The 25638-nt window shown below is 39.0% G+C and overlaps 17 protein-coding genes across 17 annotated transcripts; 9 read left to right on the top strand and 8 right to left on the bottom strand.

The window, feature by feature from the left end:
• Nucleotides 1-46: 46 nt before the first annotated feature.
• Nucleotides 47-1849, top strand: SAF1 (SCF ubiquitin ligase complex subunit SAF1; the record flags this gene model as incomplete). The annotated part of the gene is made up of 1 exon (XM_455169.1): nucleotides 47-1849. One exon carries the CDS (start codon nucleotides 47-49, stop codon nucleotides 1847-1849), a length of 1803 nt encoding a protein of 600 aa, XP_455169.1.
• A 165-nt stretch (nucleotides 1850-2014) lies between these two features.
• On the bottom strand, nucleotides 2015-2902 carry KLLA0_F01947g (S-formylglutathione hydrolase; the record flags this gene model as incomplete). Its single annotated transcript, XM_455168.1, has 1 exon — nucleotides 2015-2902. One exon carries the CDS (start codon nucleotides 2900-2902, stop codon nucleotides 2015-2017), a length of 888 nt encoding a protein of 295 aa, XP_455168.1.
• Nucleotides 2903-3270: 368 nt separating this feature from the next.
• On the bottom strand, nucleotides 3271-4557 carry PAF1 (Paf1p; the record flags this gene model as incomplete). The annotated part of the gene is made up of 1 exon (XM_455167.1): nucleotides 3271-4557. One exon carries the CDS (start codon nucleotides 4555-4557, stop codon nucleotides 3271-3273), a length of 1287 nt encoding a protein of 428 aa, XP_455167.1.
• A 363-nt stretch (nucleotides 4558-4920) lies between these two features.
• Nucleotides 4921-6657, bottom strand: KLLA0_F01903g (M20 family metallopeptidase; the record flags this gene model as incomplete). The annotated part of the gene is made up of 1 exon (XM_455166.1): nucleotides 4921-6657. One exon carries the CDS (start codon nucleotides 6655-6657, stop codon nucleotides 4921-4923), a length of 1737 nt encoding a protein of 578 aa, XP_455166.1.
• Nucleotides 6658-7192: 535 nt separating this feature from the next.
• MPM1 (Mpm1p) lies at nucleotides 7193-7894 on the bottom strand (the record flags this gene model as incomplete). The annotated part of the gene is made up of 1 exon (XM_455165.1): nucleotides 7193-7894. The coding sequence occupies one exon, from the start codon at nucleotides 7892-7894 to the stop codon at nucleotides 7193-7195; it is 702 nt and encodes a 233-aa protein (XP_455165.1).
• Nucleotides 7895-8204: 310 nt separating this feature from the next.
• On the bottom strand, nucleotides 8205-8705 carry DPB3 (DNA polymerase epsilon noncatalytic subunit; the record flags this gene model as incomplete). The annotated part of the gene is made up of 1 exon (XM_455164.1): nucleotides 8205-8705. One exon carries the CDS (start codon nucleotides 8703-8705, stop codon nucleotides 8205-8207), a length of 501 nt encoding a protein of 166 aa, XP_455164.1.
• A 627-nt stretch (nucleotides 8706-9332) lies between these two features.
• PPS1 (tyrosine/serine/threonine protein phosphatase PPS1) lies at nucleotides 9333-11543 on the top strand (the record flags this gene model as incomplete). The annotated part of the gene is made up of 1 exon (XM_455163.1): nucleotides 9333-11543. The coding sequence occupies one exon, from the start codon at nucleotides 9333-9335 to the stop codon at nucleotides 11541-11543; it is 2211 nt and encodes a 736-aa protein (XP_455163.1).
• Nucleotides 11544-11640: 97 nt separating this feature from the next.
• On the bottom strand, nucleotides 11641-12708 carry KLLA0_F01815g (uncharacterized protein; the record flags this gene model as incomplete). Its single annotated transcript, XM_455162.1, has 1 exon — nucleotides 11641-12708. The coding sequence occupies one exon, from the start codon at nucleotides 12706-12708 to the stop codon at nucleotides 11641-11643; it is 1068 nt and encodes a 355-aa protein (XP_455162.1).
• Nucleotides 12709-13057: 349 nt separating this feature from the next.
• MRPL8 (mitochondrial 54S ribosomal protein bL17m) lies at nucleotides 13058-13798 on the bottom strand (the record flags this gene model as incomplete). Its single annotated transcript, XM_455161.1, has 1 exon — nucleotides 13058-13798. One exon carries the CDS (start codon nucleotides 13796-13798, stop codon nucleotides 13058-13060), a length of 741 nt encoding a protein of 246 aa, XP_455161.1.
• A 523-nt stretch (nucleotides 13799-14321) lies between these two features.
• Nucleotides 14322-14588, top strand: COA3 (Coa3p; the record flags this gene model as incomplete). Its single annotated transcript, XM_455160.1, has 1 exon — nucleotides 14322-14588. The coding sequence occupies one exon, from the start codon at nucleotides 14322-14324 to the stop codon at nucleotides 14586-14588; it is 267 nt and encodes an 88-aa protein (XP_455160.1).
• Nucleotides 14589-14825: 237 nt separating this feature from the next.
• Nucleotides 14826-15767, top strand: TSC10 (3-dehydrosphinganine reductase; the record flags this gene model as incomplete). The annotated part of the gene is made up of 1 exon (XM_455159.1): nucleotides 14826-15767. One exon carries the CDS (start codon nucleotides 14826-14828, stop codon nucleotides 15765-15767), a length of 942 nt encoding a protein of 313 aa, XP_455159.1.
• Nucleotides 15768-16147: 380 nt separating this feature from the next.
• Nucleotides 16148-17362, top strand: REI1 (Rei1p; the record flags this gene model as incomplete). The annotated part of the gene is made up of 1 exon (XM_455158.1): nucleotides 16148-17362. One exon carries the CDS (start codon nucleotides 16148-16150, stop codon nucleotides 17360-17362), a length of 1215 nt encoding a protein of 404 aa, XP_455158.1.
• A 393-nt stretch (nucleotides 17363-17755) lies between these two features.
• Nucleotides 17756-20119, top strand: LAS21 (mannose-ethanolamine phosphotransferase LAS21; the record flags this gene model as incomplete). The annotated part of the gene is made up of 1 exon (XM_455157.1): nucleotides 17756-20119. One exon carries the CDS (start codon nucleotides 17756-17758, stop codon nucleotides 20117-20119), a length of 2364 nt encoding a protein of 787 aa, XP_455157.1.
• A 205-nt stretch (nucleotides 20120-20324) lies between these two features.
• On the top strand, nucleotides 20325-20621 carry MRPL37 (mitochondrial 54S ribosomal protein mL54; the record flags this gene model as incomplete). The annotated part of the gene is made up of 1 exon (XM_455156.1): nucleotides 20325-20621. The coding sequence occupies one exon, from the start codon at nucleotides 20325-20327 to the stop codon at nucleotides 20619-20621; it is 297 nt and encodes a 98-aa protein (XP_455156.1).
• Nucleotides 20622-20915: 294 nt separating this feature from the next.
• NUP82 (linker nucleoporin NUP82) lies at nucleotides 20916-22979 on the top strand (the record flags this gene model as incomplete). The annotated part of the gene is made up of 1 exon (XM_455155.1): nucleotides 20916-22979. One exon carries the CDS (start codon nucleotides 20916-20918, stop codon nucleotides 22977-22979), a length of 2064 nt encoding a protein of 687 aa, XP_455155.1.
• A 146-nt stretch (nucleotides 22980-23125) lies between these two features.
• SDH8 (Sdh8p) lies at nucleotides 23126-23521 on the bottom strand (the record flags this gene model as incomplete). The annotated part of the gene is made up of 1 exon (XM_455154.1): nucleotides 23126-23521. The coding sequence occupies one exon, from the start codon at nucleotides 23519-23521 to the stop codon at nucleotides 23126-23128; it is 396 nt and encodes a 131-aa protein (XP_455154.1).
• Nucleotides 23522-24228: 707 nt separating this feature from the next.
• BNA3 (kynurenine--oxoglutarate transaminase) lies at nucleotides 24229-25563 on the top strand (the record flags this gene model as incomplete). The annotated part of the gene is made up of 1 exon (XM_455153.1): nucleotides 24229-25563. One exon carries the CDS (start codon nucleotides 24229-24231, stop codon nucleotides 25561-25563), a length of 1335 nt encoding a protein of 444 aa, XP_455153.1.
• Nucleotides 25564-25638: the final 75 nt, after the last annotated feature.

Genomic DNA, 25638 nt, shown 5'->3' with positions numbered 1-25638 from the left:
CGTAGCGTATCCAAAAAGCTGAGGATTTTATATTCAACTACTAATAATGAAGTCTGAAGCACCAACATCCAATGAAATAAAAGAAAGCTTGCCTCCGGATATTGTCCAGACAATATTACCTTATTTAACCTCAAAGGATATTAAGAATCTATCTCTCACCAATAAATACTTCAACAAGTTGCTAGATTACTCTAACTCTTCTATTCTATGGCATGAACTCTTCAGGAAGTCATTCGGGAATACTTATACGAATGATGAGCCTTTCATCTCGAAGAATTCAAAGAGGTTTCAAACCTGCAGCGAAACGATATTGTTGAATACTCACCCAGGCATTGAATGGGACAAGTTGTACAATCTCAGAAAATATCGGAGCGCAGTATTCACTTGGGGATGCATAAAGCACGGAAGACTTGGTTACACAATTAGCTCTAATAGTAGACTTTCTGCAGATTCCATGAATCAGCTGGATAGAAGAATTACATTCGGAGTTTGTAAACCCGTTGAAGTTCCTTGGATGCTTTATTCTGTACCAATATCTGGTAGAGCTAATAGCTGGGATGATGACGATACTGAGGAAGAAACAAACATATTAGGTGAATATGACAGATCAATTGTTCAAATATCAGGAGGTGGTTTTTCCTTCCAGATCTTGACCCAGTCAGGAAAGCTATATTCAACAGGGGCCACATACCATGGCGGACATAATGGACCTGGTCCACTTGCTGGAGAACACGATTTTCAACCAATCGATGAAACGATCCGTTCTTTAGAAAGAAGTTTTCCATTAGTGCATGGACCTTTCAGAGTCATGGGCTCCATTGGTGATCCAATAAGAATTCAAAATCCACACCATACGACAAACTTAACGGGAACTTTTCAACAGCATGAAGATATATATGCAGATCTTATGAAACTTAGTGATATTAGCTCGAAATGTTTACCAGGAAATGATCAAGTGAGGCGGATGCTTCCAAAGTCAATATTCAATGTGAAAGATCCAAAAGATTTTGATGAATCAATGATCGACAGTGTCAGGTTCGTCGCAGTAAGTTCAGGTAGATCACATTTTCTTGCGTTGGATGACAAAAATGATCTTTATTCTTGGGATGGTAGAGAGGTAAACCACGGAGTAAAGCTGATATTCAATGATTTACCAATGAGAAGTACCAATCCAATTTTGAAGATAAGTTGCGGTTGGAACTGCAACTGCATTTTTATATATGGAGTGGGGTTAGTCGTGTGGAAATCAAGGGATACAACTGTAGGGTTTGATGGATTTGCTAATGCTCATTACAAAGTAATTCCCAATACAGGAGAAGTGAATGGCGCCAATAAAATAGTGGACTTTGCGTGCGGATCCGATAACGCCGTCTTTTACATTACAAATGAGGGTGAAAAGCTATGGCTATACTCAAATGAGATAGAGAAGTACATAGATTTACCTATTGAGGGAAAAATGGTAAAGGTTCAGGCGTCTAATAACACATTAGCAATATTCACAAGTGATACATGCTATACCGTGGAAATTAAAGACAGCGAAGTTGCTCATAACACTTTAACCAAGATTGAAATCACACCAAATGTGAAAATCATCTCTTTATCTTTTGGTGACTACCATGGAATTGCGTTATCAGACACTGGGGACATGTACACATGGGGATTGGAAAGCGAAATGTGTGGATGTCTCGGGCTTGGAAAACCGGAATCTATTGTTTCAAGTGGAGCTGGAACTTTTGAAAGAGCGAGAAGCATTAGGGTCCAGAGGCCTACAAAGGTTGACATAGATGGAACATGCGTTGCAATCACGGCGGGTGGTTGGCAATCAGGTGCAATCATAATAAAGGATTGATTACAAAGGACAGATATACCGTCAGGGCATTATTGACACTTCATCGAATTTTAAATGGCATGATTATACATAATTATATAATTACATAATTATGTTAACGTATAATGTATTTGAGAAAAATTGAATCAATCCAGGCAAATTGTTGGTAAAACCATTCTTTTGCATTCAAATCAAACCCAAATGCTTAGCATGGAACTCAGCATGTTGAGGAACAAACGTGGATATGAAGTAGTAAGAATGATCGAAACCATCTTCAAAGTTTACTTCAATTTTCCCTTCCCAAAAAGTACCCTTGGCTGCTTCTTGAAGCAAATGAGGCCTCAAGTGCTTTTCTAAAAATGGATCGTTGGAGCCCACATGAATTAAAATCTTATTTCCATTGAGATTCTCGACATGTTTTATCAATTTTGTTGGGTCGTATCCATCCCAAGCTTCTTTATTGGAAGAACCTAAATACCCCGTAAAAGCCTTTTGACCCCAAGGAACAGCACTAGGGTTCACGATTGGAGCAAAGGCAGAACAAGACTTATATCTGTTGATATTCTTCAAATATCCCGATAGGGCACCGAAACCGCCCATGGAGTGTCCCGTAATTGAGATATTCTTGAAGAAATCAACTTTGGAACCAAATTCTTCAGCCAGAACTTCCGGAAGTTCTTTGTGAACATAGTCATACATTTTATAATGAGAGGAGTATGGTTGTTCAGTAGCATTGACGTAGAAGCCAGCACCAAGACCGAAATCCCATGAACCCTCAGGGTCTGTAGCTACACCGTCTCCTCTTGGAGATGTGTCTGGGAAAATAACTGCAAAGCCGAACTTATCAGCCTGAATCTGCCAGAAAGCTTTCTCCGAAGCATTTTGAGGTGTACACGTTAAACCAGATAAATACAAGACACTAGGAATCAGTTTTGAGTCGTCAATGCTAGTGTAATATTGTTTTGGCAAATACAAATTAACATCCATGTCTGTTCCTGTACATGATGAAAAGTGAGACAACTTCAACAATTTACCGCCGCACACGGCAATAGCAGAATTGATCTTTAAAGCCATTTTGTTCCAATTGATACGCACTGCCGGTTTAGTTCAAAAGAGCGTACTGATTGCCACTTCTGTTTCGAGCAAAACTTAGGTTCCCTACTACCAGAACTCTTTCTTTATCTTCATCATGACTATCTTTTTTTTTTTTTTTCATTTTTGCTTCCTACGCTGGGGAGATGAGTATGCTACAATTACATATATACCTATACGTCTATATTAACGTCAATTATTGATTGGGACAGGAGAAGAACCTGACGGATCATTGATCTGGTACTGCAGTAGACATGTCCTGATGGGATGAGCTATTAACCGGTTTTCTATTCCAATTTTTTGGAAGAAGGTTGACCAGGGCCCACCGTATTTCTACCTCCAGAGGTAAACTATACAGGTGATTCCGGTTTAATATCTTCATCCTTTTGAGAGGCTAATTCATTAGTGGCTGATTGAACAGACTCTTCTTTAACCTCGTCAGATGCAGTCGGTTTTACATTTTCAGTAGAAGCGAGTCCCTGGTTTTGAGAATCCTCTCCATTTTGAGAGTCTCTATCCTCATTATCTTCAGCCTCTTCTTCCTCCTCATCGTCATCAAGCGCTGGGAAATCAATTGGATCGTATCTCATCCTGATAGCGTCCCTTACTTTAGTTTCTTTGGTAGTTGGGGCTCTTAATCTGACGTTAATTTGATCCCAGTTGTGTTCTCTGACTAAAGGCCTTATCACATCGTTGACTCTTCTTCTTCTCAACTCTAATCTAGAGCGCAGAGGTTTATAGTAAACGGTACGCTTGTCGTTATCATACCTTAGAGCTAAATCGCTTGATTGAGTTTCTGGTTCAATTTGTTTCATGTCGAAATCTCTGAACCTTTTAAATTTGTAAATGGAGTCGTCGTGAGAAATCTCATCTATTTGCTGTTCCAAGTTTTCACTTAGCTTGGTAGAACTTTCTTTTTCTGTAGAGTAAGCACTGATCCATTCGTCTTCTTCAAGTTCAACGGGTCTGAGTAACGCAGTGCTCATGTCGTATTTTTCCTTTTCTTTACCATCAAGAGCAGCGGAACCAACAAATTTGACAGTAAAGTAACCTTGATCCATCGAAACAGTATCTGGTAAAAGGTTCCAAGAGTTAACAGCTTTCACCTTCTTTTTAATTGGATGACGCAATTTTTCAAGGTCGTCAGTTCTGTGATTGAATGTAGATTCCACTTTTTCCAAGACTTGTTCTGGAGTCAATGTTTCTTCATTTTGCAATGCAGAACGAGTTCTTTTCACCTTGTCAGCCTTCGACATGTTGGTGCTAATGACATATTCAGTTCTTCTCAAGAAGGTAACCTTCGATAAGTCACTCTGTACCACTTTATCCATTCCTGGATCTCTCAATAAGACTCTATCTTCTTGCTTCAACTTAATATTATCGTACCCAAACAATCCACCTACGTTTTGTTGGTTTAATACACCGGGAATCGTCAAAAGATCGAGAGGCATCCCCAAATCATGGTCTAAATCAATTAATGGTGTAACATTGGTCTTAGTGTACAATGAAGTCAAAAGTTTGCTGGAACTTACGTCTTCATCAGGCGAAGCTTGGTATTTGATTAACTTCGGTGGTAAAAGCGGAGCTGGTAGCTCGTTTTCATAACGAATTTTTGCGATAAGCTCCTGCCTTGACATTCTCTATAAATTTATCTCCCACCCAGAAGTTCTGCCCTCTGATACAACAGGAAAACAAAGGTTACCCCCTCTATCTAGGCTGTATTTCACAGGTAGTTCTACTCTTCCAAGCTTATATTCTCTATGCTTTGACAGGTTTTGTTTGATTGTTGAAAAGTAAAAAATCAAACAAGAAAATAATGTCACCCGGACAACAATGTTACCCGAATATACGACAGATATAGAATGGAGACCAGACAGTAACCAATCCACCAGAGCGACAGTTCTGCATAGGATAACTACAATTTTGAATATTACGGTTTAACATATTCTAAGGATAGTTAGTTCATGTTTATATTGTTTGTTATTTAATTTCTACAGTTATTAGAAACCAACATCAGCACCATCAGCATTTAGTACATACTGGTAGATAAAGCCTGCAAGTTGTAGGACATTAGCAACTGGTGAGTGTTCATTCACGGAATGAACAATGTCGAACAATTCAATAGGGAATATCGCACCTTGGAATCTATAGATATGAGAAGTCAGATTCCATAGATGTCTAGTATCAGTGTTTGCAGTCATGGTGCCTGTAGTAATGAATAACTTGGATGGCTCATCTTTTGATAACACACGATTTTCAAAGTAATCCCTGATAGTTCCTGCGAAAAGATCCCAGACTTTATCGTTATCTTGATAACTTGGAGATCTTGGAGAAGGATCTTTGTAGGTGTACATTTTCAAGTTCAAAGTACCCACATTCTGAGGATCGGAATAAATGACCCGATCACCGTCAATGGTCAAGTTGTATCCATGGTTTTGAGCAATTTTATTGGTAATGCCAGCAGTTCTTTCCAACACCTCTTTTGCGTTTGAGTGCATGCCAATACGGTAGTTGATCTCCAGAGAACCAGTTTCTGGTAGTGCATTTACCTTGACACCTGAATGGAACATGTCAATAGACTCGGTGGTTTTGAACGTTAAAGCTGATAAAGGATCAAATACTTCCAATGCTTTTACAAATTCCAGTCTGTATTTGTATGAAGTGGCTGCTTTCTTAATTATGTGACGGAAGCCAGGATCTATCTTATTAGAAAACTCAGCAACACATTGGTAATAGGATAAAAACGGATGCGTGTCTTCAATCACGTAATCAAATGAGTTATTTTCCAGCGTGTATACTAGTTCACTTAAAATACCAACATTCGTATGCTTTGGTGGTACAGAGGAATGTCCGCCTGGACCTGAAATTGTGATTTCAATGTTACCAAATCCTCTTTCCTGAGTAATTGGAACAGCTGCATATAGTCCTGACTCCACTTCAACAACACCGGCCCCTTCATCCATAATGGTGAATATGCTATCAGTACCATATCTTTCTTCCACGAACTGAGACAAAGTACGAGCACCAATCTCACCACCACTTTCTTCATCAAAACCGAACAGCAAGATGATTGTTCGCTGAGGTTGGAAGCCGTCTCTCAACAACTCTTCCATTGCCACTAATTCACCAATCAAGGTAGTCTTACAATCTGCTGAACCACGGCCCCAAACACTTTCTCCATCGTAGTAGCCTGAAAATGGAGGATGTTTCCAATCGCCAACAGTTTCTGGATTAACTAAAACCTCATCCTGATGAGCCATAAATAACACAGGCTTTAGCGATGAATCAGAACCCTCCCAGGTGTACAACAATCCGACTTCGTTGACCTTTTCCTTCTTGAAATGCTTGTGAACAAGAGGGAAGGTTTTCTCCAAGTAATCGTGTAGCTTGAAGAACTCAGAATAAAATTCCAGGTCGTCCTTAGGATTAGGGAAAACATCACCAATCACTGTTGGAATTTGGACTGCACCAGAGAGCTTTGCTGCGACGTCATCTTTGAACTCTTTGTTGTTCAAGATTTTGTCTATCTTGTTCAAGAATTTTGAACTAACTTTTGGTGCCAACGGCTCATAATTATCTCTACAATAGGGAATAAACTCCTGCACATTGGTAACGACGTCATTCGAAGTTTCCAATTGAGAGAAGATCTTGAATCCGGTAAGTAGTAAAACAGAGGCCACCAGTGCACTTTTCAACCAGACTGAAGAGCTTTGAGCAGTTTCACCACCTTTTAACATGTTTAGAGGAATAGGTTTGCTTTGACCTTGGTGAGGATAGATCTTTCCTTATACAGATCGCAAAGAGTACTTCACGCACTTGTTTGCTTCAACGAGTAAGAATATGTCATACCATCATCGCCTCCATTTATATATTGCTCCAAGCCGAATGAAATTTCATGATGCATCTTATCGATGTGGTGTATCCTTATCTAATGCAACGGCAACGATAGTAATACAGTCAGAAAGTACTCCGCTCCACCCCAATCATTATTACAACCACTACAGGTTCCCTAAACCATAACCAAGGTTCGTATAGTGAAAAAGAGCCTGCATTGATAATGCCGGCCAGTATTTTCTCAAAAAGGAAAATTGTCACCGAACCAGTAAAGGAGAGCTATAACGGAATTTATACCACCTCGAGGAAGGTAATTCTGGCGTTCTTGAGGCAGAGCATTGCAGGTGGTCATGGTCACATGAATTCTGGCATTACATAAGAAATATAAATGTGTGCATACAATGTATTACTTCAAATTGTTCTATTTACAGTACTTTTTTAGGACGATTCATCGGTATTTAGCAACTTTTCAGAAGATTCCACTCTTGGTTCCCCATCGTGGGGATAAATCTTCTTCTTAGTTTTCACCAGGACTGTACCGTCCTCATAGTAAGTTTTCTCTTCTTTGATTCTTTCTTTACCCTCTGGTGTTGCCTTGTACGTCGAATAAGACGAAGTTCCTACCACATTCTTTCCCAACGAGTCGACTTGGTTCAGCATGACGTCTTCTGGAGTAGACAAGGAATATATCTCTCTTTCCTCTTTCCTCTTCTGCTTCGCCAATGCCATCATGTGAGCTCTCCACGACAAAAACCCAGAATACTCAGGGAAGAAAAGACCTAGCTTATGGTCTTTGTCAGCTTCAACGGCCTCTCTCGAGAGACCACCATTCTGAACTACCGACTGGGGGAAAAGACATCTCCAAAGGCCTCTTGTATCCCACACAGAAACACCCTTCAACTCGTTACATTTCGAAAATTGTTCTACGCTGGGAGTCTTTGTCCTGGTAGTGATTCCGTTATTCACATCATCGACCAATTTATCGATATTCCATGCCCATCCACCAGGGAATCCAAGACCCTGTAACACATCATGCACTACACCACTGGATAGCAATCCTTCCCAAACCTCGCCTGGAAAGGCGACAGATTCGTTTTCTCCCTTGTAATCTTTATCGTCGGATCCACGATATAAACCCATTATAATCTCGCTCTTGTTCCTTTTTTATTTGATCTTAGGTATTATTGATCCTCCGATGAACCAACTATAGTAACTATATTTCAATAGTCTTCAAAAATCCTGATAGTCTTGGAACAAAATAACCACATCTATACTGATGCGACCATTTCATTCTAACTCAAGGACATTCACGTATTCATATATATAATATTGGGGTCTTGCTCTGATTGTATATATATGTTTTCCAGAATTTTTTGGGCGCAACTCGGAGTGCATTTTTCGGGGTCAGAAACATGGTTTTGGGGAGTAGAGAAATTTCGAGAACCGATGTTCAGGACGATGATTCTGGTCGAGGTTCATCAAGGGTATGAGTTTCGGGTTCAGCTGCTTCAGCTTCAACTTCAGCTTCAACTTCGGCTTCATCAACTTCAGGTTCACCAACTTCAGGTTCATTAGCTTCATCAACTTCATCTTCACTTTCTATATCTATTTCCGGGCTAGGATTTACAATAGTGTATCTGACTTTGTTTTCTCTCACCAGAGAGGCCAGATTCTCAGTTTGCGGAACGACATCTGACAAGAATTGAAACTTATCCAGGTTGCGGATAGCGGTAGATAGGTCTTCATAGTTCAATCTCAAAGTTTTGGTTTGCTTGTGTATCTGAGCTAGAGAACAGGTCTCCTCTGCTAGCATCTGGATGAACAATTCTGTGGTGAATGCGGTAGCTGCAAAAGCCGCTTGACTGGTCAAAATGTACTCTGGATCTGTCCTGGCGATCTTCTTGCACTTAGAAATAGGAATTCTCGGTAGTTTACTTTTATATTCATCCATCTTAAGTAAATTGTGGTTATTGTATCGTTTATGGCTGCTATTGTCTCCTTCTTCTTATCCAGCACATCGCTTTTGAAGCTTAGATTGTAGCCTTTTTCAAAGTGTTTCGTGTTTTATGTGCATAATGACTTTTCAAAGCAGATAATGTGTCCATGAGCAAAACATTTACCAAAGAGGGTATTCCGGCTCATTAAGTCAACCAGAGAATAGTACACTCTACCGGGCAGATGATAATGGGGTCACGACTCCAAAACGGTGGTAGAACATAGGTTAATGGAATATCATTGACAACACACCCTAACACCACATACAATATCGGTTATTTTCCTTCTTTACTTTCTGTCAGTACCAATAACCCCACCCTAATCTCAGAAATTCCTTGTCAATCCTAGTTTTGACAAGAACTCACAATGTTGGCTGGAGAACAAACGGAATAGGCTACCGTCGTGAGCTGGTAATAGTCTCTGATAAGGTGCCATTGCAGCCTATTCGAAGAGATCGGTGTGCACTATTTACCTGAACGCCAGGTCATAGGAAAAAAGTATCTTCTAAGATAGAGCTAGTAGGGCAACGTGTATTTGGAGCGCTCTCTACGTTTTGTTGGAATTGGAGAGATCTATCTACAGGATGCAAGTTGATCAGATACCGGAGATTACTTCGAAGCGACAGAGCGAGAGCTTATCCCAAATGCCATTTAAAAGAGGGAAAGATACAATCTTTTCTGAAGAAGTTTGGCAGCTTTTGAATAATCAATGGAAAAGTCCGTTACCAGATGCATCGGTAATGTTCCCCTGGTTACATGGAGATACTCAGGAAGTTTTACCTCAGCGGTATGTGGATGAACCGTATCATTCAGACTTTGATAGGTTTGTGGTCTCTGTGATAAGATCCAACATAAGAGATAATAAGTATATCGAGAATTCTGGCCTTTTGAAATCCTCTTTAGAAGTATTCGATATCTTGTTGCCAATAGGCAAAGAAACAACAATAGATACAGTAGTGAAAGATCTACTCAAATCGCTAGAAGGTGTGTCAGAGGAAGATGTTTTGCAGTTGATTGAGGATTGTTCGTTGTTTGAAGCGATGCCCTTATTAAAAACGGACCCATTTCACTCCGTTTACAATAGCGACAACAATTGCGTGAGAAATAATTATCAGAAATGGAAGCAGCCTCGTACGTTCCGTCGATTCGATTTACAACCATCTTTGCAGTTTCACCTAACTAAACATTGTATCGTGTATTGCGTAACAGACTCCTGTTGTTGCGATCGTCTAATTAATGTTTTAAAATGGGCCCGAAGATTGGCCAAGTTACCGGAATGCCAATTCAAAATTCTACGTGGGGAGATCCAGGATAAACTTTGGGGAACTCCGCCAATACTATTGTCATCTTTGCAAACCAAAAAAGGCCTCTGTTCAGATTTTGATCTAGCTACGTTCAAAAACTGGGATCGTGATATGTACTATACCGAGAGATTGGAGGTGAGCAAGATGAGCAGCGCGACCAAAGTGGAAAATATATGGTGTGGGAATTCAACTGATGCCGAAATTTGGAAAATTGGTAAATTTACGGAAAATGACACGCTAGAAACTCCGACTACATACTATGAACCATCAAATTCTGTTGTAAATGCCACTGATTTGAATGACAATGCCTTATTCAATATTCCTTCAAAGACTAATGATTGGCGTTTGTTTATCAATTGCTTTGAAAACGCTCAACTGCCGTCTTTGGAGAAAATTTCAGAGTTAATCAAACATCCTGTGGATACTCCCGTCTGGTTGAGTTTTCCTAGTTCCGGCTCTATCGGACTGGGAAATTTAAACTTAGATTCCATTCAAACAATTTTAAACGTTTGCCATTTGTTAGAATTCTACCCGCAAAACAAATTAGTCTTCTCGCCAGATGGATACACAGAGACATCATTCCTACTCGTTGCATATTTGATCTTTAAACTCGACAAATCCTTAGATGAAGTGATATTCGATTTGCATAAAAAATATGACAGGCCATTCTTCCTGTTCTTGATTGACATTCAGGTTTTATCACATCTAGAGACACTATTAAGACAGTATTCTCCCATGAGAAATGAAACGACCGATCCAAAGCTACCATTGACTATAGATGCGGATACTTTCAGTAAAATATTCTTCATAAAACCACCAACTGATTCACCGTTCTTGAAATGCAAAGGTCCTTTACCGTCAAGGATCCTTCCCCATTTATATCTGGGGTCCCTTAAACATGCACAATGCCCTGAAATGTTAAAAGAATTAGGAATAAGAAATATCATCTCCGTTGGAGAATCCGTTTCGTGGTGTAGACCAAGATCTAATACTGTTAATGAAGAGATTACATTACCAGCAAGAAATATGGAGAGAAAACGGAGCAATTCGTTTAATGTTTTACCTACCGCTAATTCTCAAGCAGCATCGGTCATCAATATTACTGAACAAGATGGATTTAGAGTGTGTCATATTGACAACCTTGGTGATAACGGAATGGATCCTATGCTTCATCAATTGGATATGGTGCTTGATTTTATCGATCAATGTTATCGGAAAAATGAAGCAGTGTTTGTGCATTGTATGGTCGGTGTTTCTCGTAGTGCAACGGTTTGCATTGCCGAATGTATGAAAAGGTTGGACTGTGGATTATTGAAAGCTTATCTTTATGTTAGAGTAAGAAGATTGAATATTATCATTCAGCCCAGTTTAATGTTTGTCTATGAATTGTTAAAATGGCAAGAGCTCTATGAATCCCATGATCCGGATGTCACTTGGGATTGGAATATGATTTGTCGTTGCATTTCTCAATTGAATAGTAACTATATATAAATGTTAATTATTGCTTTGATAGTGATTAATCCTCAACTATTTAACTTTTATTCAAACCAACATAGAATACTAAGAGAGTCTCTTCGATCTAAAGGTTTCATTCTAATGAGGCATATTTTTTCAAGTGGTCTGGCAAAACATCATAAAGCTTTTTACTTTGTAGCCATGACTTAGAGAAGACCCTGTCAGCATATTTATGACCCGAGTCACATAGAATGGTAGCCACATTGCTGCCTTCAGGTAGTGTTTGTGCAACTTTAGCAGCAGCGACAACGTTTAGTGCTGTGGTACCACCAACGAAAAGACCTTCTTCATCCAATAGTCTGAAAAGCATGATAATTGATTCTTCATCTGGAATAAACACAGCATCATCAGTTATATCGACACTTTGTCTCATATTTTCAGTGATTCTTCCCTGGCCAATACCTTCGGTGAAGGACCCACCTTCCCTTTTCAATTCACGGGTTTTGATATAAGAGTAAATGACGGATCCAGGAGGATCAGCTACGACTAATTTACAGTTGCCATTCGTGGCTTCTTTCAGAAATTTGGCAACACCGGTATATGTACCACCAGTACCGGTAGAACAAGTAAAGGCATCCAACATCATGCCTGCTTCTTCTATTTGTTGTAGAATTTCAGGAGCCGTGGTGTGATAATGGGCTTTCCAGTTCGATTGATTGTCAAATTGATCTGTCCATACTGCGTTATCCAATCTTTTGGCGTGGTCTCTAGCTCTATTATTAAAGTTTAAAGGATCTGTGATGGGGCAAACAGGAACAGGATACACTTCTGCACCAAGCCATTTCAATAAGTTGATCTTTGCTTCAGATTGGGTATCAGGCATATAGAAGACAGCGTTGTAACCTTTTGCTTTACAGATATGAGCTAATCCAATAGCAGTGTTTCCTGCACTACCTTCGACCACAGTGACAGGTCTGCTTGGATCTATCAACCCTTTCTTTTCTGCATCTTCAATCAAATACAGGGCAGCACGGTCCTTCACAGATCCACCGGGGTTCTGTAGTTCGGACTTACCATAGATATTTCTTCCCAATTCTTTGGATAGTCTCTGTATCTTGATCAATGGGGTACTACCGATTGCATCGGTGAAACCTTTATTTGCCAATGGAGGAACGTGCAAGCGACGAATAAATTGCGACATTTAACGCTAGGTGAAAGATTCAGCCGGTGAAGTTTCTTGTAAGAGTTCCCAAGATATCAATTGATATGAATAAAAGCTAGTGGTCAGAAGATCAGAGCGGTTTTCAAACTGGAGAAGCTATTCGTGATTAATTGAAGCTATAAAGAACTATGTGGTTTGTAAAAAAGTTAAGCAATCTTGTTTTCTCCAAAGGACATCTTTTCCTGGTTTGCCTTGGTTACCTGTGAAAGTAATCCGAAGCCTCTGCCAGTCAACTTATCAAAGTCACGTGATATTTACAGGTTTTATAGGTTACACACTGTTTAACAGTACATAAACAAAATCGGATGAATTTTAGAAGGAAAACTATTTAACCTTGGGTAGGTCTTTCTCTGAAAACATATCCATCAGGTTGCTTCTTTTCTGCTGTGTGATTTTGTATTTGATCCTTCACAGCAGCTAAAAATTGTTGTTGTAATGTTTCGTCAAACTCTGGCAATTCTGATACTTCAGTGGTACTGTTCTGTTGTTGTGATTCAAGAATATATTTTCTGATAACACCGATTTCATGTAGCAATTGGTCTAGAGTCTTGTTGTGCACCATTTTCTTTAAGTTTTGCACCGTTTTTGGAGCTAGTTGTCCAGCATCTTCTATTTGTTGCATACAAGTTTTGGTCAACAACCATAGTTTCAAATTCCCTTTCAATAGTTGACCGTCTTCGTTCTGTACTGGAGCATCCACAAGTTCCAAGATCGCTTGAGGAGCTCTATCGCCAAGTCTTGGCTCCAACTTCATCACACGAGTGTACCCACCGTTTCTGGCGGTGTACCTTGGAGCAATTTCATCGAACAGTTTTTTCAAAAGTTTCGAATTGTCACCGGATAAATAAAGTCTACTTTGTAATTCAGGTACGCTGCTCGAAGGGTTACCATTCTGTATACCGTTCTTGGCAATGGTAATGATTCTTTCGACGTAACGTTGTGTTTCCTTTAATTTCGGTGTTGTTGACGAAATTGTGCCATGTTGCAACAACTGTGTTGCCATATTTCTGATCAACGCATCCCTATGTGGCTTGGTTCTGGACAAATGCCTGGCTAGACCTCTAGTCATATTTAAATTAGTTGGATCTCTCGGAGTAAAAAATAGCCTAACAACAGTGACTAACTTCTACCTAAATTAATGTAGCTTCGCTACTTGCATAGTATCTAAATCATTAAATTCGAAAATTTTTTTCTTAAAAGTTAAAGAAAAAAGAACTAAGTACTGGTAAAATATGCGATGAGAAGGGGAAACTGAACCGATATAACTCTAAAAAGATCTGTTTTCCTCACTTCAAGCAAATAGCCAATTATAGCAGTATCTGCGGTATATAAAAATGTACTTTATTAGAGTAGAAAGCTTACCAGGCATGTCGTTTTACCTGCGAAACTTCCATTGTCCATTCTCTTCATCACTTCGAAATGAGAAATAAATTGGCTCTTTAGCTCTTTTTCACTAAGAAACTTTTCAAAAGTTGAAAATCTTAAAGATATAAAACGTAAGAGAATCAGGGAAACTACAGCATTTGATCTGTGAAGAGCCTGAGACAACCCCAGCAGACCACCAGCATACCACAGGCAGATAAAGTAAAGAAATGTTAGAACCTAGTCCATACCAAGACCACAAGACATGGAAGATGACTCCGGCAATGATCCGTGCCAGACAGCCATTCTTCAAGAAGAACCTAATGGGATTAGTTATACTTCTTGGTGTTACTGGTACGATATACACATATACATACAAGATGTTGAACAAAGATAGTGATTTTGCAGATGTTCCTATTCCTCCTATTGACGAAAAAGAACTAGAACAGTTGAAGAAGGAGTACGAGCTCGAGAAAATCCGTCGTGCTCAAAAATAATCTGCACTTAGTTTACTCTACCTCTTTTTACGCAAAGGTTTCAACATGATTTTTTTTCACCAGCTTTAGAAGGAAATCTATAATGAATTAAGTTTTCAAAGAGGATTATCAAAGAGGTAGGATCGTAGAAGTCTAGTGGATCCAGCTTCCTTCGTCTATCATTTTGTCCACTTCCCCGCCCTGTATATACAAATCGATTTTTTGTGAATCAGTATATTTCAATAATTATTTATAGTAATGAAAGGATTCAATTGTAACGGCCAGGTGATTTTGATTAGTGGTGGGTCACAGGGGCTTGGCGAATCTTTTGCGAAACGGTTTGTGCAAGACGATGATGGACCAGGTTCGAATACTAATAAGGTTATCATTGTGTCCAGGTCTCAGAGCAAGCTGGTAAAGGCTTGTGAGAGAATTGGCGTTGATGGTGTTTCTTTGGACCGATATGTCAACGATACCAATAGAAATGAAACAAAATTGATATATCACAGCTGTGATACGTCATCATACGACAAAGTAGCATTGATGTTCAAGCTACTGGTCAAGAGTGAATTGGTTCCATCACAGGTGTACATGTGTGCTGGGGGGTCAATCCCAAAACTGTTCTTAGATTTGACACCGGAAGAATTACAAAACGGTATCACAACAAATTATTCCACCGCCGTGAATTTGGCCCATGTTTCTTTAAAGCATGATGTGCCCCATCTTCTGTTCTTTTCCTCCGAGGTAGCGTTCTTTCCTTTCATTGGATACGCTCAGTATGCTCCTTTGAAACAGAGTATAAGATCTTTGGTTGCAATCTTGAGACAGGAACATTCAAGTACAAGAATCACCTGTGTGTACCCAGGTAATTTCCAAAGTGAGGGCTTTGATCTAGAAAATATAACTAAACCTGCAATTACAAAAGAAATTGAGGGACCCAGTAATCCAGTGACCGCTGCCCAATGTCGTGACAAGATCATCTCGTCATTGAAATGGGGGCTTGATGATATTACCACAGATTCTATTGGTTGGCTATTGATGGCGTGCGATCAAGGTTTAAACAAACATAGCACCAGCCAATTCATGTTCGTGTTTTCATGGATCCTAGGTGCCTTGTTGAACATTACCATCGTGCCTATCTACATGTTGATTTGCAAATTCCAAATCTATCAATGGAAAAGGAATAAAGATACTAAGTAGTGTGTTACTATATACCCTGAGAGAGCTAGATATCTAAGTATGAAATATATTCCCAAACGACTCACATAGAACAAAGCCAGTGGATCGAATCGAGTAGTCTTTATTTACATCATTGGCGTCCTATTGGGGACAGTTTACCCATAGTCATCGCCGGAATCTTTCTTTTTTTTTTAGTGCGTGAATGTTTGAAAATTTTATAGAAGCTCATCTCATCTCATCTCATCGAATAGGTTCAGGTGGCTAGTGATGAGAAACAGTAATTAACAGCCTTGTTATTTTTGTACTTCTTGGAGCAACATTATTAAATATTAGTTTGCTTTGTTTAGTATCGACGGAGCGGGAGAAATAAACCTACACGAACTAAGGTAAAGGACAAAGATATGGCTGGATATACTTGTAACACTTGCGGTGTTGTGTTTGACACTGCGGTTGGCCAAAGAGAGCACATGAAGTCGGACTGGCACAGATACAATTTGAAGAGAAGAGTCGCTGGTTTGCCATCCATAGATGAAGCTACTTTTAGTGAAAAGGTTGCTAATGCTCGTGTAGAGAAGGAAGAAGAAGAGAACAAGCATAAGAAGGATAAAGTTAAACAGATGACGAAGAAGGAGATGCGTAGGTTAGAAAAGGAGAAGTTACTAGCCAAGAAGCAGCAACTATTGCAGCTCGCTAAGGAGTCTATGTTGAAGAACATGCAAGATAGTACTCCTGTTAATAAAGCATCAGATGATCCTGAGGTGCAAGTAGAAGCAGAACAGAAGGACGAAGTTGCCAAATCCAAAGCAGAAGAGATTCCAGAAGAAGAAATGACCCCCGATCAACTTGCTGAGAAGTTAATGGCTGAAAAGCTTCATAACAGAGTTGAAATTCCAGAAACTGAGTGTCTATTTACCGGTAAGAAGTATAAAACTTTTGAAGAAAATTTGGATCATATGTTCAGAGACCATGGTTTCTATATTCCAGAACAGAAATATTTAGTTGATAAAAGTGGTCTTTTCAAATACTTTTCGGAAAAGATTGGTTTGGGTAATATGTGTTTCTGCTGTTCTTACCAAGGTAGGTCCTTAGAAGCGGTCAGAGCTCATATGCTATCGAAAAAGCATTGCCGTATTCCATACGAAACGGAAGCTGAAAAGTTGGAAATATCAGAGTTTTATGATTTTTCGAGTACCTATGAAGAGTTAGATAAAGCCGTCAACGAGGATGAATCCCAGTGGGTGGATGTTGATGAAGATGACGACGGTGATATTGAGAATGATAAAAAGGAAGATGATGAAGAAGAAGAAGAATTACCTGAACATATACTATACAACGACGGTGTCGAATTACATCTACCTACTGGTGTGAAGGTTGGTCACAGAACCTTACAACGGTATTACAGACAAAATCTTAAACCTGAGCGTGAACTTAGTGAGGGCCAAGGTACTATCGTTGCTGCAGACACCAGACACTTCGCTACCATTTTCGATAGACAACAACAACAAGTACAAAAGACTACTTGGCAAACAGAAGTCAAAGACAAGAAAAGAGACGATAAAAGAGCTGCCAAGTTCGTTAATAACCAACCTCATTACAGAGACCAATTGTTACAGTAGATTCACTGTGATGAAGAACATTTTTGCATATGCACTTGGGTTTACGGTTTTACTTTAGTATTTAGATATATAGATCATTGCATTATCCTTAACAAATCTACCTCTATACTCCGTATTAAATATTCGGTCATTTCCTTTTATTATTGCTATGTATATATGAAATATGATTATTCCGCACTACATCGGACACCTATTCATTCACTTGTTTGTTTTGTTACTGTTCTTCTAAAATTCCTTCAATTACCTTTCTTTCATCTCTCTCAACATGAAAAATCTCTAAAGACGTAACGTAAACATCAATACATTTCAGCGTTGGATGGGAATAGCGTTGAGTTGTTCTAACAAACTGGTTAGTAGTGACAAGGTGAATTGAATCACACAGCTGAATCCATCATGGGTAGAAAATTATACTATGTGCTGGCCACTTTGCAATTGGTTGCTGTATTTCTCTTCTGTGGAGGATTCTTTCCGCAAAAGGTTGTTTTGAAGAATGATTCTAAATTCATTGTGAATCCGGAGGTACAACTGGCCTCTAAACCCGTGTTCAAGAAACTAGTGTTGGTTGTAATTGATGCTCTGCGGAGTGATTTCTTGTTCCAGAAAGATTCTTCAGACTTCGAATTTTTACATGGACTATTGAACTCAGGCGAGGCCTGGGGCTACACAGCTTATTCAAATCCGCCAACTGTAACTCTGCCGAGATTGAAGGGGATAACGACGGGATCTGCTCCGAATTTCTTGGATGCTATTCTAAATGTTGCTGAAGATGATACATCATCAAACCTAAAAGAACAAGACTCGCTACTGAAGCAATTTCACACGCACCACTACAAGATGAATTTCTTTGGCGATGACACATGGTTAAAATTGTTTCCGTTAGAGTTCTTCTCAGAGTATGACGGTACTAACTCCTTCTTTGTCAGTGATTTCGAAGAAGTGGACTTTAACGTTACCAGACATGTGCCTTATCAAATGGAGCATCAAAAGAATTGGGACGTACTGATTTTGCATTATTTAGGTCTCGATCATATTGGTCACAAAGGTGGTTCTAAGTCCCATTTCATGCCATCGAAGCATCGGGAAATGGATTCTGTGATCAAACAAATATATGAAAAAATTGACGGGGATACTCTGATGGTTGTTCTTGGAGATCATGGCATGAATGATTTGGGAAACCACGGAGGGTCTTCTTCTGGTGAAACAAGTGCTGCCCTAGCGTTCTTGTCTAAAAGGTTAAAAAAGTATCAAAGCTCTGATATTCAGCAATCCTCTAATGTGCCCGTTGAAGATGCTCATCCAGACTACAAGTACTTGAAAGAAGTAGAACAAATCGATATTGTTCCAACGTTGAGTATGCTTTTCAATCTTCCAATTCCTAAGAATAGTATGGGTGTTATAATTGATGAGCTCCTGCAATTGCTTCCATCCAAGTTAGCAGCGATTAAAGTGCAAGATAATTATCTACAGTTAACTAAGTTGAAACCAGGCTATGAAGCACAACTCGAGAAGAAAAGTGCAGGAACTCTGTTGGAGGAGATGAGGGAAATTCAATCTTCTTTAGCAATGGCTGCTACAAATTACAATTACACTTTCTTAACTTATGGTACTACTCTCATGATAATTGGAACGCTCATAGTCACGGTATGGAATTTCCAACTAAGTCAGGAATATATTGAACATGTTGGTACTTCGGTGCTATTAGGAATAAGCATGTTTGCAAGTAGTTTTATTGAAGAAGAACATCAAATATGGTGGTGGATCACGATATCCGTACTTCTACTGATGCAAATATCGAACGGGAAAAAACTGGTTGTGCTATCTGGATTAAGGCTGATTCGTGGTTGGAACAATAGTGGCCAAAAATATATATACGACAATGTTCTACACACTCTTTTAAAATCACATACATCAGTCCTATGGTGGTTAAATGTAGTGACTTTCTTGTCCGTGGGTTTCCCATTTTTGAGAAACAAAGACGAATCAGAGAAAATGGTATCATTACTCTCCGTGTCCTTTTTGGCCTTGTCCTCGATAACTTACAAAATATGCTTTGCTATTGTTAACGGGGATAAAGTCCCAAGCGGTCTATACACATTCGCACTTAGATCATGCGCCATGTATCTAGCTAATGAAAATGCTACAGAATCAGATATTTCACAATGTTTAGTGCCTATCGCTCGGATTTTCTTCCAAATATGTGGTGTATCTATTATAATCCTTCTTTTCATGAAATACGCCTTGAATAAAAGCACCAATATGTTAAACAAACTACTGAGTGTTATAAAATTCGTCTTGTTGCTCCAAACTTCATCTGCAAATATCCCATTGTTTCTAATATTTGAAATACTGACTAGCGTCACACCGGACATCACACCAATTTTCTCATTATGTCTACAAAACCTCACTTTTTTCCAATTTGGTGGTACGAACTCCATTGCAACTGTCAATCTAACTAATGCATACAATGGTGTTAGTAGCAACTATAACATATACGTTGTTGGTGTATTAATGTTCTTGTCTAACTACGCACCATCCATCTACTGGGCTCTCTCACTAATTCCTCAAAGCTACAAACAGAAGACACTACGCTTGCAGCATTACTATATCACCGGAACATGTCTAATGATAGCGTGCATTGCACTAAGGTACCACCTATTCATTTGGTCCGTGTTTAGCCCGAAACTATGCTACTACGCGGCCTGGTCCCTCTATAATGTCGTCATGGATTTCGCCATTACCCTGCTTGGCGTTTTGTGAATTCTTAGTTTTTGAATGAAAAATTTCGATAAAATCAACATTTTGTACCATAGAAATTCAAATTGGACTGTAAATGATCATGAACTTTGATAGCCGCAAGGCAGGACAAACTTGCCAAAACTTATTGTTGAGGTTCGAATTGGTATCGGCAACCACATACCCACCATAACAAATCGGTTATTTTTCATATTATATAAAGAGAGAAATGTTGAGAGTGACTCGCGTGCTATTTAACCAAGTGAAAAGCGAGGCATCTGGCCAAGCTGCCAAGATCGTGTCATCATGTCCAGCTGGCACTCCATTGAACTTACAAATCAAGAAATCCGGTAAGGAACCCGTGGCATTAGAAGACAGCGAATACCCTGAATGGCTCTGGACAGTGCTTGATGCCAACGTCCAAGCTGAAAAACTAGCAGCTGATCCAATCAAGCTAAGAAAAAAACAATTAAGGATAGCCAACCGTGCCAACATCAAACAAAATAACTTCTTAGCAAAGATTTAACGGACCCACAGTATGATTCACGCCTGTAAATATATATACATATAAAAATGACATAAAGACACATATCTAACATAACTTTTTGATATCTTTCGTACACTTCCTTTTCTGCAATACTGGATCTGCTATAGGTATTTTTTTTTTTTTACTATTAAAGTTCAAAATATTCAAAATATATCGACGATGAACTACTCTCACGCTTCTTGAAATACACGTAACACAGATCAACTGGCGATCTAACTGTGGTACCTTCTCTTCCATAACTTTAACTGCCGGATATTGAACCAATATAGTGGGATGTTACTCTTCAATACAGAAGATTTGAAGGCAATCTTCCAGGAAGTGTCTCTGAACCCTTCCGACCGTCTTGTCTGCAACAATTCCAACACTATTTATTTATGGCAGGACAACATCTTAAGAGTGCAATCAGACCACGAAACGCAATACAGGAGTTATAATGTGGAGCTTCCATTCGTTCCAGAACAAATGGTCATCAGTCCGTCGGGGGGCCTTGTAGCATTTCATGCGAACAGCGAGCTCTATGTCATGGAAGTGAATGAGCAATCTAGATTAAGAAAGCATTTCAATACCAGTCTAGGGATAAAAAAACTATTATGGCATCCTCTGGCTACTTATGGGTTATCTTTCGTTATTTTGCATGATGATAGTACAATTCGAATTTATGATCTTGAAGACCTAGAACCCGAATCTATCACTGTTTTCAATCGTAAATCGAGATCATTTGGGTTATCAGACCATGTGGAATCAGTTTGTGACATTGCATTTGATCCAACCGGTTTGACACTTTATCTGCTGAGCTCCTTCAATTACTGTGACATATATGCTATCCATCCGTGTCTACCAAAGAATTTTTCCCTACGCAGTAATGATACATCAAATGTCACATCAAGGACGAAAAATGGTTCTTTAGCGGATTACATGTTGCACAAATCATTGTCTTTATACAATAGCCTCGATAAACAGCTAAAGCTGATATCAGGTTCAGATCCTGATGTGGAATCCGATTACCTCACCTTAAAGCATGATCTATTGAAACAAATTCAATTTTTCGACAACTATAAAAAAAATGATGGTATAGACACATTCACGAGCAAAGCAATCAGGAACTCTGTACCACAGGGCCCGTTCATTATAAAAAAATTTCCGACAGCTTTGAATGCGAAAGAGGTCACAGGCTTGACAATCATACCGGTTGGAGAACGTTTGGGCCTTTTGAATCTTCAATTTATAGATGGAACAAACGTTGTGTTGTTCTCCGATTCTGAAATTGTCATGAGTTGGAGTTTACGCTCCAATACTACATTCAATAACCTTAGTGTAATAACAATGTTCAATGCAAAAGGTCAATGCCAACTACTAAACTCCTCGGAACCTAAATTAGTATTTACTGGTGATAGCTCCACGACTATCATGGAAATGCCATGGTTGGAACCATTGGCACAGTGCATAAGGCTTCATGACTTCTCTATCATTGATGATGTTAAGTTTGAAAATAAAATAAGAACAGTTTCAGGAACTTTCCTCGGTGTTTTATCTACCTTGTCTGGTGATATTCTTTACAACGGCAATTCCTTCAAGGTCATCGAGAGTAACGACAAGAGCACCACACAGAAACCCATAAACAGAACCGATGAAGTGAAATATACATATAAACCATCGTTGCCAACGTCTGGAAAGGAATTGGATATGCTTTTGACGAAGTATAAAACAGAAGCCAATGGATTCATTTCAGGCATACCGGACTCTTTGGCTCCTCTCCCTTTGAAGAACAATTCCAATGAACGTCAATTGGAAGTGGTTTCTGAACTTTACAAGGAAACCATGAAGCGCGTCAAGTTGGGACAGATGATTTTATTTAGAATGTTCAACAAATCCAACGAAGAAGTGGCTGAACTCCATCGCCAATTAAGAAAAACCAACGAGATCGAAATGTTGAGAAATAAACTTAACGGAAACTTGGGAGACCTCCAAGAAAGATATTCCAGGTATGAGGAAAAGTCCAAGACGTTGGAAAAACGACTTGACAAGTTAAAAGAGACATTCTCCAGTATAGAAAATAACGAGAAATTAAGAACAAGCAGTATCAGCGAGGCCGAACTAGTGTGGTTCAAAAGTATCAAAAACCAGGTATTAAAGTTCAATAACTATGTACATCTGACAAACAAACTTCGCGAAGAACTAGAGTTTTTGGACACACAGCTTAGATCAACTACTAAAGGAGACGATTTCTTTTCCGAGCTAGAATTTAGTTCCCTACAACAAATGTTACTGAACGACAAAAAGGTCATCAATTCTTGTATGAATGAGTTAAGCGCATCCATTGAAGATCTAGCGGTATAATAGCAATCACCATCTACATATCTTTTTTTTTTCGTTTTTAGTTTTAAAACTGGCATATACCTTACTATATTATGTGCTACTTTTTATATCATTTCATTATGTGAATATGCTACTAACCGAATTTTGTTTTAACGTGTGAATGGCGCTCAAAAATCGGTGACTCTTCCGTTGAAAGAATAATCACCATGCCTTAATGGATCCTGCTTTGGTCCACCAATTTCTCCTGTTTTAGGATTCTTTTCGCCTTCGAACTCTGGTATAGTCTTCATAAATTCTGGAGAAAACCCACCAATATCGTTCTTCAAGATTGGCGATTTCACCGATTCCATAGTATGATCCGATTCAAACTGTGCATTATAAGAATCAATAGCTTCTTGAGAAGACGCTAGCTTCTGCAGCCTTTCAAACTCTTCCTGGTCTTCCTTTGGTAATGGTGGTGGACCTGCTCTTCTTTCTTGAAATGTTCTAATTTGATTCAACCTGACAAAGGCTGGTCTTAGACCGACTAATCTTACACTTTGTTTTCTTATACTGGAAAGCATGTAGGTTGTATGTTATAGCGGTACCTTGTTGAGAGATGATCTGCAAACGAAGTCTAAAAGAAATTATCAATATAGATGAATGCCATTTACGCAGACAGATATATATTGTAAAGATGATATATGTATGAAGAATGAAATATCATCGCTTTAAATCGGGGTGAGAGGATAATTCGGTAGTCATCGGTGAAAAGAAAGAAGACAGGATGATAAATTAAAAGTCATGTGACTGAAATAGAATATTACCCGGGAAAACACAGAAAACTGTGGCGTCTAGACAAAAGAAATATGATTCACGTGACTGATGAGCAAGAACCTAGAAGGGAACCCAGGATATGACAAGAGACACAGTGTTGCAGGTATTCAGGTTTATATCGCACCGGTTTTCCAATCATTCGTGATCGATTTGAAAGCGAGGTAATATTGATGGATTGGCTGCTATCTGGACCACCTGTCGCCATTGGGGGGAATCTGATTTTTAGTGTTTGCATTTTGCTGTTTGGTGATATTTTACATGTATATATATACATTGTCAGGGCTGCCCTTTACTTAATTGATGTATAAACATCTAATCTCTTTGATTTATCAAAATTAGATAAGAAAGAAGTTCAATTGTATATATATGTATATTCTTATTGGAAAGGCTCTCAGAAGGAATTTGGGATCCCTGAATTAAATCAAGCAGAGCTAATTCTTTTTGTCTTTTGTATATGCGAAGATTCGGCATTAGAAGTGTATCCAATATGACACAGCAAGGGAAGACTGGCATTCGTGCGAACAAGTATTTTATGGGCAATGTTCCAAAGGATGTTTGGACATTGACTAATGAAGCAGCTCAAGCGGCTTCGAAGAACGAAAAGAATCAAGGCAGATCGATTTTGAATTTAGGTCAAGGTTTCTTTTCATATTCTCCACCAAAATTTGCAATTGAACAAGCTGTCTCCGCTTTGAACGTCCCACTTAACAATCAGTATTCGCCAACCCGTGGTAGGCCATCTTTATTGAAGTCATTGACCGACTTCTACTCTCCGATTTACAATGAAACTTTGAACGAGAGTAATGTTACTATTACTACCGGTGCCAATGAGGGTATACTCGCTTCTTTGGTTGGCTTGCTAAACCCAGGTGATGAAGTCATTGTGTTTGAACCCTTCTTCGATCAGTACATCTCAAATATCGAAATTCCAGGTGGTAAAGTTCGTTATGTGCCATTGGTAGCTCCTAAGGAACTAAGTGAAAGGGTTACCATCGGTGCCGAATGGAAAATTGATTTTGATATCTTAAACAAAACTATCAATGAGAGGACAAAATGTATTATTTTGAACACTCCTCATAACCCAATTGGGAAAGTCTTCACCCGTGAAGAATTGACACAATTGGGTGATATTTGTGTCAAGAACAATATTTATATCATTAGTGATGAAGTCTATGAACATTTGTATTTCGGGGACGAATTTACTCGTATCGCAACTATTTCCAAGGAAATTGGTGACTTGACACTTTCTGTTGGTAGCGCAGGTAAGAGCTTCGCTGCTACCGGTTGGAGAATTGGTTGGGTCGTTTCAAGAAATGCGGAACTACTAAGCTACGTATCAAAGGCCCATACAAGAATTTGCTTCAGTTCGCCTTCTCCATTCCAAGAAGCATGTGCACATTCTATTGATATTGGGTTGCACAATGGATACTTCGAAAACATGAGAGAGGAATATAAGGAAAAGTTTGCCATCCTTACACGCGTTTTTGACGAATTGGGATTACCATATACTAAACCAGACGGTACTTACTTCGTCTGTGTGGATTTCAGCAAGGTTCAGATACCTGACGAATATCCATTCCCAAGGGAATTAAATGAGAGGGCAAAGGATTTCAAGCTTTCTTACTGGCTAGTTAATGAACTGGGTGTTGTCGCGATTCCACCGACAGAATTCTACATTAAAGAACATGAAAAGGCTGCAGAAAACTTGCTAAGATTTGCGGTTTGCAAAGATAACCAATATTTAGAAGAATCTGTCGAAAGATTAAGATTATTGAAAGACTACTTATGAAAAGTGTGTAAACGGAATATCGGATAGTAATCTCTCGATTGCAATTATTTATGCTTTTGTTTTTTATATACGTTG

The sequence above is a fragment of the Kluyveromyces lactis genome (genome assembly GCF_000002515.2).
Source record: "Kluyveromyces lactis strain NRRL Y-1140 chromosome F complete sequence".
NCBI lineage: Eukaryota > Fungi > Ascomycota > Saccharomycetes > Saccharomycetales > Saccharomycetaceae > Kluyveromyces > Kluyveromyces lactis.
This window is presented reverse-complemented; position numbering and strand designations above follow the sequence as displayed.